General features: G+C 38.6%; 2 protein-coding genes across 2 annotated transcripts in view; one reads left to right on the top strand and one right to left on the bottom strand.

The window, feature by feature from the left end:
* The window catches only part of LOC131255466 (calmodulin-binding protein 60 D-like), an 86,779-nt gene extending 83,902 nt beyond the window's left edge, over positions 1-2,877 (top strand). Inside the window, exon 9 of the mRNA XM_058256194.1 lies at positions 2,664-2,877. The gene's annotated coding sequence lies outside the window, so the exon portion shown is untranslated. The remainder of the gene's footprint in view (positions 1-2,663) is intronic.
* A 4,791-nt stretch (positions 2,878-7,668) lies between these two features.
* The window catches only part of LOC131255464 (DEAD-box ATP-dependent RNA helicase 22), a 44,742-nt gene continuing 39,406 nt past the window's right edge, over positions 7,669-13,004 (bottom strand). Inside the window, exon 8 of the mRNA XM_058256192.1 lies at positions 7,669-7,974. Within this exon, the coding sequence (XP_058112175.1) occupies positions 7,922-7,974 (53 nt within the window). The 3' untranslated portion in view covers positions 7,669-7,921. The remainder of the gene's footprint in view (positions 7,975-13,004) is intronic.

Below are 13,004 nucleotides of genomic sequence, written 5' to 3'. Positions count from 1 at the left end.
ACAGAGGACGAGCTACAGCATTTAGATCCAGACATTTTGAAGCACTACAGGAGTTTTAGTCTGTCAGAGGCGAACTCTTCTCAACCGAGGAGAGTTGATGAGGACATCACGTCACATACACCCTTACATACGTATCGGAGGAGGCGCACTACACCGATTTCCCTATGCATGGCGAGTATCCGTGATCGTGTTGAAGACCCCATGTGCATGTGCGAGCATCTGGAAGACCCCACACTAGGAAGATGCACATGGGCTGCTTTATGGAGTGATCCAAACCGTTGGATTGGAGGGACGCAACGATCGGGCCATTGGATCGCATAGATCACATGATCGGGCCATTGATAGTTGATCGTCCATATCAGTTTTAGACTTTATCATCTTTTAGGATTTAATTTTTGATTATTTTATATTTAGACAGATTATGAGTGTTTTGATTGATTTTATTTAGATTATGGCTATTTTCGTTAAGATTCACAAGACGGGGAGACGGGGATTATTGTAATTTTCGAAACTTCTTAGATCTATAAAAGAGGGGGGCGTGTGACCTCTCTCCCATTAGATTTCATTATACACACACACACACACACACACACACACACACACACACACACACATATAAGCTCTTGCTTTCTTCTTCCATTTTCATGCGATTTGAAGATCCTTCCCTGCAATTTGGAATGGAGATTGGTGCGAGGCTAATCTTCATCAACGGAGGTGCGAGGTCTCCATCTATCCCCACACCATCTTCTCTATTCTCCTCCATTGAGGTATTTTCTTTGGATTCTTCAATTCTCCCATCTTAAGCCTTCATCGTTTCATAAATACATTTTTCCTTTACCTATCTCCAATCCCAAAACCCTAACCTTGAACCTAAAATTCCTCATTTTCCTACTTTCCCAAATTACCCGAACCCTAAGTTTTAACCTAGGTTGTATTAGGTTATCTACTTTGAAATAGACTATACCCTATGCTAATTGGATGTCCCTACATCCATTAGATCCTAGTTTCGTTTTATTTAATGATCTTGTATGATGATGCTGGTAACCTAGGCTAGGATCATGCATGGCGTTCTTTTAGTTTTTTTTTATGGGATTTGTGATGATTTTGGCAATGCATGTGTGTGTTTTTTTTTTTTTTTTGTTAATTATCTTAATTCCGCTACATGATCTCACATGTTAATTAGTTCATGCATCGATCCTGCATCACAAATGCATGCACGCCCAAACACCCATGCATGCACACTCATGCATACACATGCGCAAGCACATACATGCATGCACACACGCACATGAGTTGGGGCTTTTAGGGTTTCAAAACCCTATTTGCAAAAAAAAAAAAAAAACATCAAAGAAAAGGGGAAAAAAATGGGAGAGAGATTTGGGTTTGAAGACTCTAAAACCCTAGTTTGATTGTGACTAGAGAGAAAAAGGTGAGGAAAGAGCAATAATTGGAGATCGTGGAGTGTCCTAGAAGTTGCACGCATCCTTAAATATCCTATAAGAGCGTAGAAACCTTCAAGTGAGTATATTCATTTTCCTAACTTCATCTTTAAAGCACGATTGATCATTATTATGATTTAGGTTTTGTGTTTTTTATCTTCACATGAGTATTTTCTCATTGTTTTCCAATCTTGATCTTGTTTTTAAAGCATGATGAATCTCATGTATCTCTTGTAGCTTTCTAATCTTCACCTTGTTATAATACATGCATGAGCTTTAATGTTGGTAAATCTCCTTGATTCTTTAAATCTTTATCTTGTTATTATGCCGATTTGATCTTCGTTTTACTTTTAGATAGTTTGTGCATATTGCTAGAACCCTTCTTCACCTTTTAAAAAAAATAATAATAATAAGAACCATCTTTTCTTGATTCCAAGAAAACCTTGTTGTGCAGAAATCTTGTTTTTCTAGGTCTTCATGAATCATTGTCGGGTATTTTGGTGATCATGGAGAATCTTTTGGCCTATTGTTTTATAAATTATGTGTAATGGTTTCTAGTTTTCCGATCCGAGTAGAGATGATCGTGTGATGTTTTTGGAAACAATGATTTAAGAAAAATCATGTGTTGTATATTTTAAAAAATTGTGAACCATACTTAGAATGACAGAAAACAGGTATGGTGATTAACTCCTTTGGGTTGAGAATCCCTAAAATGTAAATAGGTAAGGCAATTGAGTCCCTTGGGTTGAGTCTCTAAAACGAAAATAGGTAAGGCGATTGAGACCCTTGGATTGAAAGTCCTAAAACCCCGATTGGTACTATTTGGATCCTCCATCGATCTAGGCCAGATGGGTGAAAGAGACCACTTTTGCAAGCCAGGTGGAGTAATAGTCTAACCAACTAACGTACAAATGATCACCCATGGATCTAGGCCAGGTGGGTGAAAGAGACCACTTATGCAGGCATGGTGGGTTTGAGAGAGTGTTGACCAACTTGTCCAAAATGAACCCAGTGTTCTAAATTTCAGTTTGTATTGACTATTAGTAAACTATTTTTTGTTATTGAAAAATAGTTTAATACATCATGTTAATGCACGCCACTTTTTTAATGTTATTCTACTAAATTGTGGTCATTTGAAATTGAGTATGCCTTTTTGCAACTTGCATCGAAATATACTCATTGAGCTTTTGTGCTCGCCCTTTCTCTATTGATGTTGTCTTTCAGGAATCGGGGGAGTGCTCGAGAATTGCTTGCCGATGTTATTTGCTTTGTTTAGTTTATTTCAAATTTGTTATTTAGTTGTGAGAGACTCGTATACCAACATTTTTTGTTGTTGATCTCTTTAAATGCTAGATGAAGTTGATTTTCTTCTCTACTTGAAATAATATTATTTGTTGTTGTTTGGTGATAGTGTTTGTTAATTTTTAATTTTTAATTATTTATTTATTCTCATTATTCTTTGTGGTGGATTGTTGAGCTTAATACCGAGTTGAAATACCAAGTGCAGGATCTGGGTTGAGCAAATCTAGTTGCTAGACTCGGGCCATGACATATACCTTCAATTAGACCACATGTCATCTCGCCCCTTCTACCTCCATCCACATCCTATTGGAGCCTTTGACTTGTAACAAGTCACTCCTAACCAGCACGGTTCTTGGCCTCTGTTGCACATGACCAAACCATCTTAGTCTAGTTTCCCTTATCTTGTTATCTATTGGTGCTATTCTTAAGTTTCTTATAATGCTCACTTTTAATTATATCCTTCCTTGTCCTGCCACTCATCCATCTCAACATTCTCACTTCAGCTACATATCCTATGAACGTTTGTTCCTTAATTACCCAACATCCTGTCCCGTTAAGCATTGCCGGTCTTATGGCTATCCTATAAAATTTCTTGTTCAGTTTTTGAGTGATAAATGATGATAATGTGAAACTCCATTTCTTTTGTCCAGCTTGAATTCTATGGGCAACATCCTTATCCACGCCCATTCAACAAAAAACTTGAATGCATATCTCGATCGTGATTATTACATTGTTATTAAATTGGAATTTTCTAAGCTTGTGGGCTCATCCCAGGCCAGCTTATACATCCCTAGCCAAGAGCAGGTAACCTTTGGATTGATCTTGTCATGATCTTCTTAGTGAGAACAGTTGTGTTGTTGAGCTAGATCAGCCTTTTCGATGAGCATCTTTAAGGCCCATTTGGATGAACTTACAATAAAAGGGATGTTCATGCCTGCTTAGTTGATAAAGAAAACCAATAGTTGAGTTTGCTTTTTAGCACCTATTTTCCCTAGTAGAGGATGAGCCGGGGTTTGCATCAGTGCATCCAAATGCACAATGTGAACTGGGATTGATGAGTGGTGAGAACCCATATTGACATCATGAAGTCGGTTCTTGTATCCTATATAGCCGTACAATTTCTTTAGTGGTTCACTATGAAACAAGGTTCATCAAATTCAAGATCTAATAAATCAAATAATTAAGTTAATATTCAAATTAACGAGTTTTTGGTTCCAAAACATCCAATTGAACAATAATTTGTGCTCTGCTTCTTCTTGTTTTTTGACAAGTCCTCCAAGTCGTCGTCCCACAACTGGAATCTACGATTCACTTGCACTGAGCCCCTTTCCTGACTAATCGGTTCTCTCTATCAAAGCACCATCCAGTAGTCGTTGAGGTCTTTACATAACTTTCTGCAAAGCTTTCCGAGATGAATAGTCTTTTGTACAATTCTAATGTGAAGTCTCCAGGCTTTATTGGTGAAATTGAATACTCAAAATTCAAGAGAACCAGGTAGCTTTTCAAGCAAGAAACCAATCACGCAGGGCTTGGATTTCTTGGCCATTTCTGTTAGCTTAAATGGAATTTTGTTACAATTTCTTGATTATTGTATGATAATTACGTAACTTAATATATAAAGGAAACAAATAGACTATACAAATTACATTTCCTCTGTCAATGATAACATCTTTGATTCAATAACATTTCACGTCAATGTCATGAAAACGATATCAAATGAATGAATTTTATTTTTCTTTTTCTTTTGGGTTAGCTTGTTAGTACACACCCCACTTGGGAATCAATACCAAGACCTCGGTATTGAAACAAGGTTATCTTCCTTGAGTCTATCACTTGAGCTATGGATCGGTGCGTAAATTAATGAAATTTTGAATGCACGTGGAATATAATGGAATGAAGACAATTTGAAGTTTATTATGAGGCATGTGATGGACTCACTATATATATATATATATATATATATATATATATATATATATATATAGAGAGAGAGAGAGAGAGAGAGAGAGAGAGAGAGAGAGAGATGCCCACCTCCGCACCTTTTTACGTGAGCACCTTTGCACACGTTTCATGGGCACGGAATCTGAACGGTCCACGTGATGCCACACCCCTTGAAACCCAACTAGCCCAACTTTCAGCCCGGTACAAAACTCTGGTGAGCCATGGCAAAAGGAAATAGTTTCCTCCCTTGATTTGCATTTCTCTTTGCTATGGCCCACTAGAGTTTTGGATCAGGCTGGAAATTGGGCCCACAGAGTTTCAAGGGGTGCCGCATCACATGGACCATTCAGATTCCATGCCCATGAAACGTGTACAAAGGTGCTCACTTAAGAAGGTGCGCATGTGAGCATTCCTATATATAGATATATGTACACACACGCAAGTTGATCGTGGGTTAAGAACTGGACTTATATCTCATGGAAGTATATCCGATGTTTGAAGATATCTCCAAGGTTTCCCGACCCTGAAGATTGTCTCTAATCCATGTCCATGAATGGGAAGGGTGGACCCAAAAAACGTATGCCATAGTGTTAAGGAAGAACATGATAACCCCATTTTCACAGGGTCGTTTGGATGGATGTAAATGGGAGTAAAGGGGGCTTTTGGTGTGTTTGGCACCGTGTAAATGGATTCCAAAGGCATTGAAGTTACGAAGGAGAAGTGAGATTTGGGTGTAAATGGGCAGTAGAAACGGTTGATTTCTGGACCCTTTTGCCAACTCCACAGCATTAAGACTTAAGAGGAGAGATGCATGAAAATATGGTTGAGCATGACCAAGAAAACCATTTTAGCACTCACCTTTCAAAAGGAGATAATCCAGACCATTCGTCAGTTTGGTCCCAATGAGGAATACTGGGCACATCACCTGCTCATTTAGTCCACACATGTAAGAAACTTGAACAAAATGGTCACATTCAAGTTGCTTGTGGCCTACCTGATGGGGGCAGAATACGTGCTGAGTTAGCACGTGTTCTGTGATGACACGTGCTGCACAATGTACATGGGTTTCTGATTCTGACCGGTGGGGTCCCTGATTCAATAATCTAGACCATTCACCATACACTAAAATGGACTTCATACGAAAAATCTCCATGTGAAAATCTTAAACTTAGCATTGTGGCAGACAAGTATACAGCTAAGAAGACATACAGAAAACTTCCACATTCAACTGGAAAAGGAAAGGTCCATGTATTAGTGGCTAGGATCTTTTTATCTGCATAGTAGTTTTTAGAGCATGGTGGACCGAGGGATCTGGATTACCTAACCACAGCCCCAATTATCTGAAGTGAAAACCAGTGTAACTGTGCAAATGATGCACCAAATCATCGCTAACAATATTTCCATTCTTTTGCCTTGGATTTCGTGTATCCAAACATGCCATCTTTTTCTTTGGATTTCATGTATCCAAACATGCCATCTTTTTCTTTGGATTTCATGTATCCAAACATGCCCTAAAAAACAAGAACTACCTATCATTGAAACAGTTTCAGATTTAAAAGTATTACGAGTTACCATGCCTTTCCCTCTAATTTTCCGAAAAAACACATTCCTGTGACAGCAATGAGAAGGGAAAGCAACTTCATCAGCATCTTTTCTTATAACATAAAAGAGGGAAATGGGAAGGGAAAAATAAAAATAAAAAAGAAAGCCGAAATCACCGGTTTCAAACAATTCAGCAAGCCATATGATCTGCCAAATCAACCTTACAATCCCAGAAATTTAAAAGAAAATTTGAGAACCTTAATCTCCTCTTCCAATGATCCTTTTATAATGAAGAGTTGGTTATAAAGATAAGCATTCTTAAATACAAGGATAAGCATCATCAAACTAAATCGTAGAGAATATAAATAGGTATGGTGCACTGCAGATGCACATAAGTCTGTGTACACTAACATCTCAAATATGGTGGACTACAGGCGCACACAAGGCTAGATTTTGAGGCAGCCCATTGAGCCGGCCCTGCCCTAGGAAAGAAAAAGAAAAGCCCAAGGCCTGGTCGATAGAATATATATATATATATATATATATATATATATATATATATATATATATATATATATGGGAAAAGGTACAATGCACTCGACCTCACGATAAGCTCCCATGAGGTCGAGCTGTGTGGGCCCCACCGTGATGCGTGTCGACCATCAACACCGTGCATTTGATGGGTCCCCTCTAAATTATGGGATATCCCAAAAATCAGCTGTATACGGAACTCAGGTGAGCCATACCATCTAAAATCATGTGAAGACACCGTTAAAACATATAAAAGCACTTGGTGGGGCCCACCTGAGTTTTGAATGCTGCTGAAACTTGGTCTGAACCCTCATCCAAGTGGGACACACATAATGGATGGGCTGGATTTGCAAACCATATCTAGGTGGGCCCAAAAAATGATTGTGAATGTTTTAATGGTGCACGGCCCCTCGCCACTTCTGTATGTGGTGTGGCCCACACAAGTCACGGATTGACTTGATTTTTGAGACCTAGGCCCACGATGAAATGGTGCATCTGACTGATGGGGCAGATGTTCGAAACGCATCACGGTGGGGCCCACACAGCTCGACCTCATGGGACGGACTTGTGAGGTCGGGCGCATAGTACCTTTTCCCTACACACACACACACACACACACACACACACACACACACACACCATCTTCTGCCCAAATCATATGCAAAATAAGTAAAATTCTATTTTATTTTATTTTTTTGGTTCAAGAGCAGGAACATCTCAGCTTTGTCAACAAGCTCTACTGCATATTGTAGCACAATCCAAAACCGCAAACAAGCAACCATGCACAAAGAGATGTAGAAGCTGCATTAAAACAATTGTTAATCAAGGCAAATGGTCGTGTGATCTACATCTCGCACAAGAGAATAGACCGACAACACCCATTCCTATGGGCTAGGGGATGAGACTTGGAATATCAAGGTCACTGATTCAATGCTAGCTTTACTCAACAAAAAAAAAGTACACATTTGATATGAACTTTTTTTTTTTTTTTTGAAAGAGAAAGATACTACACATTGAAAAATAGCACCGGAAACAGTGAAATTGATACAAAAATATTTACATTGTCAAAATTATGGATTGAAGAGACAATCCGCCAGGTAAATACGTCTTAGATGCTCATAGAGCAAACAAGTACGGAGTGCTACACTGTCTGTCCCATCCCTGAATTACGCAAGAACTCTGTCCACAGTGCTCAATGAATCTCTACCACCTTTGGAGCCTGTAAAAAAACAATAAAACAAACAACTCAAATTCGCAAACATAGTACGTGTCCTTAAGAAAACTTACCCTACAGTCATCCCACCGAACCTAATGCAATACTCCACCAATGTGAAAAATTACCGTTGGATCTGTCTGTCTGTGTAGGTAAACGCAAGGTGTTGAGGCTGTGATTTTTTACTCCTAAAATAGACGCCCTCTCAAGATGCACACTAGAAGCTACCTTCTACATGTTTATTGGTAGAATGAACATTAAAACTGCAGCCATTGTAACAAGGGGATATGCAACTATTGTCAAAATATAGGCAATATTATTGGTATCACCACCCTGGCGATATAGGTACTGCTGGAGAATTGGAAAATTCCAGGTATTGTCGATATTATCATGTGTATTGCTGATATATCAGTGAGATATCAACATGGCGAGATTGTTGCCCCAACTCCAGTATACAAATAAAAAATCCCCCGGGTCAGCGATACTGGCGAGATATTATTGCCAACACAAACATCTTCCAGAAAAAAAAAAAACCATAAATCCTGAAAAATCAAGAAAAAAGAAAAGGAAAATGGGTGGATTTCAACCAGTCTTCTTCAGTTTTTGCGATTCAAAACTTGGATTTGGGAAAGATTTGACACTCGAGCGGAAATGGGCTGGAGTTCCAAGGTTAGAAAAGTTTACCTTAGTTTGTGGATATACAGCTTTTTATTGCTTAAATAGTATGGTATGTGAATGATATGAACTTCTTTTGGTTATTATTGCACTGGTTTTTTATGCCGACACATAGTTTAGGCCCCCATTAAATGGAAACTTATCATGTATGGCACATTATTTTGATTCCTAAATATGTAAACATGTTTTAACATCTCCTCTAGTTTCATTGAAAATTTCCTCATCTCTCTCCATACATCCCAATGTTTTCCTCAGTGATATTTTTTTCAAGTATCAACAATGTTGATACATGTTTTTGTAATCCCTGTCACCGATATATGTAACACTACCAATACTTCGACCATTGCATGCAACTAAGCTTCACTGACAAGAATTTATGTCAATTTTGGATGGTAGGAAGATCTACAGTTAAAAGCAGATTCCAACAACGAGAGATCTCCTGCTGATGATTTTGCCAGGAAATCGTGTTCAGGTTAGGGGTTTGTCTCATAAGGTAAGAATCATTATTGGCAACATTCCCCACCCGTCCTCATTCCTAGTTTTTTCCGTGAACAAATCACCTTTGAAATACTATTTCCTAACTCGTCAAAGCCTTGTGCTGCAATTGATTTCACATTTTTGGAACCACAAGATGGATCCCCAACAGTGCAAATTGAAGTTACTTTGACACAAAATGTTGTAGAAGCCACAAAAGTGACCACAAATCCTTGGAAAATGCTCAGCGAATTATAAATTTATCATTATAAGTTATAGAGCTCAAAGCTCTATAAATTAGAAAATGACAAAAATGCCGATGGAGATCTAATGGAGAGGTGTGTGTGTTGGGTGAATTTGTGCACCTTTGATGTCTCATGTCTGTCTTTAGTTGGGTGTATGTTTATTCATCAGTGCTTCCCCAGACACCATTCCTTTATCTGTTTTAGGGTTGTATTAATAAAATAAGATTAAGAGTCCTCTCTCCTTCCTCAAAACTTCTCTCTTCCACTTCTTTTCTTCTTCTGCGTGGTATCAGAACTAGGATGTCAAGACCCTAGATCTTCTTCCTCTTCCATCCTCCTTGCTTTCCATTCCTCCTCTTCCCCTACTCCATCCAATTATATTGTGACGATTAGATTGCTATCCATACTGTCTCTAATCCTCTCTTTTTTCATGAGAAAACGAAACACATTGAAGTGGAATGTCACTTTTGTGCATGAGAAAGTCTCAACATGATATTTCAAGGATGAGATGGGCTTATTCGTGAGTATTTTCAGATTCCAGGCAGGATACTTTCCGACTTTGTGATGTTTCAGGAATCGGGCAGGGCGGATCTCGGTCTTCAGCAGGGCTAAAAGGCATCTAATGGAGTGGGCAATTTCATCAAGGGTTATTGCTCAGTTCCCTGATATTTGGCTTGAGCTGTAGTGGTGTTTTTTCCTTTCTTTGTTTTCTTTGGCTGCAGCCTTTATTTTAAAAAAAATGTCACTGTTCAAAAAAAGAAAGTCTCACCATGATGGTTGTCTACTTCATGTTCACTCGAAGGATAAGTTAGCATGTATGCTTAAGGCCATGCATTCTTCGCATCTTCATGAGAATGCATGCAACCTGGGCATGTTGTGTGTGTGTGCGTGGGTGCCTGTGCGCGTGCACACATGTGTGCGCGCATGCGTGTGCATGTGCATGTGCGTGTGTGATTCAGAATTACTCTCAGGAACAGTTGACATCTCTCTTTTAAGCATTCAAACCAACATTGCCACCACTGATATACAATATTATACCAAATTCTGTAGCAACGAACAGACAATCCATTCATATGATTGACATACAAGGCAACTAAGGAACTTTGACTTTGGCTTTAACCAGTAAAAATCTTGAGGATTTAGTACTGGTATTGTGTGTTTGTGATTTTCTTAGTTTCTATACATATTCAACATTGTTCAATTTTCTACGAAATGCATGGGAAGTGACACAGCCATGTAGTTATAAACTTATAAATGCATTGAACCAGCAAGTTTTTACTATATCTGAATATATTCAGTATTTTTATGATTTGAATTTCCTTCACTCATGATAGAATTTTCATGCATAAATTCTCATGAAGTGCATCTGAGAGTGCATGTGGACTTCATATATGATACAGTTTACCATAACACCTTCTAATGAAGTGTTATGGTAAATTCCCACTACCATAACCACACTATGCCCTCCAAAAGCTTGATAAAGGAGAAAATAACAATGATCCCATCATCTGATAAATAAAATTATTCTTAGACTTTAGCTCACTTTGTCACCATGTTTTACATCAAAACAGTTAATCAAAAGGATAAAAAAGAAAGCATAAACACATTTGCGAAACATGAAATTTCAACAGATAGTCGAGTCTTCAAGGCATTGCGGTGTTTTTCATGTAGCATAAATTCCAACTCGCAGAAAATGTTTAAATTTTAAAGGCATGTTGTATGCAGGTCGCACAAACCGAATCAAATAAGATTAGCCCAATTCATACAGGCCTTTTAATGTGTTTCTGCTTTGGCCTTAGGAATTTTTGGAGAAACCAAGAATCGTGTTGATCTTGGAGGAAAAAAAGAATGGAAGAAAGAGAAGAGAGGAAGAACGAGGGAATGGGATGCTCAACTCAAGCCCCACACGCCCAACCTTTTGTTTTATTATACTAGGGCATTCACCTTTTTTTTTTTGAAAGGCTACTAGGGCTTTCACTAAAAAGGTGAAATTACAAAAATACCCTCAATACTTAAAAGAGCTAAAGACCCATGTACACACAACCTCAATGCATAAACATTGAACCCACAATGCATAAAGACTGAACCCAAACAAGATGATCACATGTGTGATCACGTCACATGTGTGACCATTCTAACACTCCCCCTCAAGCTAGAGCATATATAACATAAATGCCCAGCTTGTCAAAAAATCTGTCCAAATGAGCTCGACTTAAAGCCTTTGTGAACATGTCGGCAACTTGATCTTCAGATTTAGGAGTTGATATTTCCTTGTTCGCGACCGTCTAATTGATGAAGTGACAGTCCACTTCAATGTGCTTGGTCCTCTCACAATAAACTAGATTATTGGAGATATGCGATGCAACTTGATTATCACAATATAGATTCATGGGAGTATCAACCACAAAACCCAACTCACACATTAATGTCTTCAGTCACACAAGTTCACACGTGGTATAGGCCATGACTCTATATTCTGCTTCTGCACTAGAACAAGCAACGACTTGTTGCTTCTTGCTTCTCCAAGTAACAAGATTACCTCCTACAAAGGTACAATAACAAGTGGTGGATTGCCTATCTGAAGGAGATCCAGCCCAATCAACATCAGAGAATCCTTCCACTCTAAGGTGTCCATTTCACTTGTAAAGAATTCCACGACTTGGGGCGCCCTTTAAATATTTAAGTATGCAGAAATTAGTTTCTTTATGAGATACACGGGGGGCTTACATAAACCAACTAACTACAATGGCTGCATAAGTAATATTTGTCCGTGTAATGGTTAAATAAATCAATTTACCAACCAACTGGCGAAATTTGCATGGATCATCAAACATGTCTCATTCATCTGCACTTAACCTAGAGTTTGTGTCCATGGGAGTTGTAGCTAGCTTAGCCCCAATTAAACTTGTTTCTTCTAACAAATCTCTAACATATTTCCTTTGCGATAAATTAATTCCTAATTTTGACCGAACTACCTCAATACCCAGAAAGTATTAAAGGTAACCTAAATCCTTTGTACAGAAGTGTTGCTGCAAGAATTTCTTCAACCCAGATATGCCTTCACTATCATCTCCAGTAATGATGATGTTGTCTACGTAAACAACAAGAACCAACGTGCTAGTCTCACTCTACCTAACAAAGACTTGGTGATCATCCTGACTGCATTTCATCCCAAACTGAATTACCATGTTACTGAATTTGTCAAACCACGTGCATGGAGACTACTTTAAACCATAAATTGATTTTCTTAGGCAGCAAACCTTATCATACTCCCCCGAGCAACAAAGCCAAGCGGTTGCTCCATGTACACTTCTTCAAGCAAATCACTATGAAGAAATGCATTCTTTACATCCAGTTGATATAGGGGCCAGTCCAAATTTGCAGCACTAGATATCATCACACAAATTGAATGAAGCTTGACCACCGGGGAGAAGGTTTCAGAGTAGTCTACTCTTTTGCCACCAACCGGACCTTTAAACAATCCACAATGCCATCAGACTTGCACTTCACCATATATACTCATCCACACCCTACTGCACGTTTCCTTGCAGGTAACTTAGCCAAAATCCAAGTTTCATTTTGATGAAGCACGGCTATTTTTTCTTCCATGGCTCTTTTCCACCTATCAGTATGAAGAGCCAC

The sequence above is a fragment of the Magnolia sinica genome, chromosome 9 (genome assembly GCF_029962835.1).
Source record: "Magnolia sinica isolate HGM2019 chromosome 9, MsV1, whole genome shotgun sequence".
Taxonomy (NCBI): domain Eukaryota; kingdom Viridiplantae; phylum Streptophyta; class Magnoliopsida; order Magnoliales; family Magnoliaceae; genus Magnolia; species Magnolia sinica.
The sequence above is the reverse complement of the archived record's forward strand: the minus strand, read 5'-3'. Positions and strand labels throughout refer to the sequence as shown.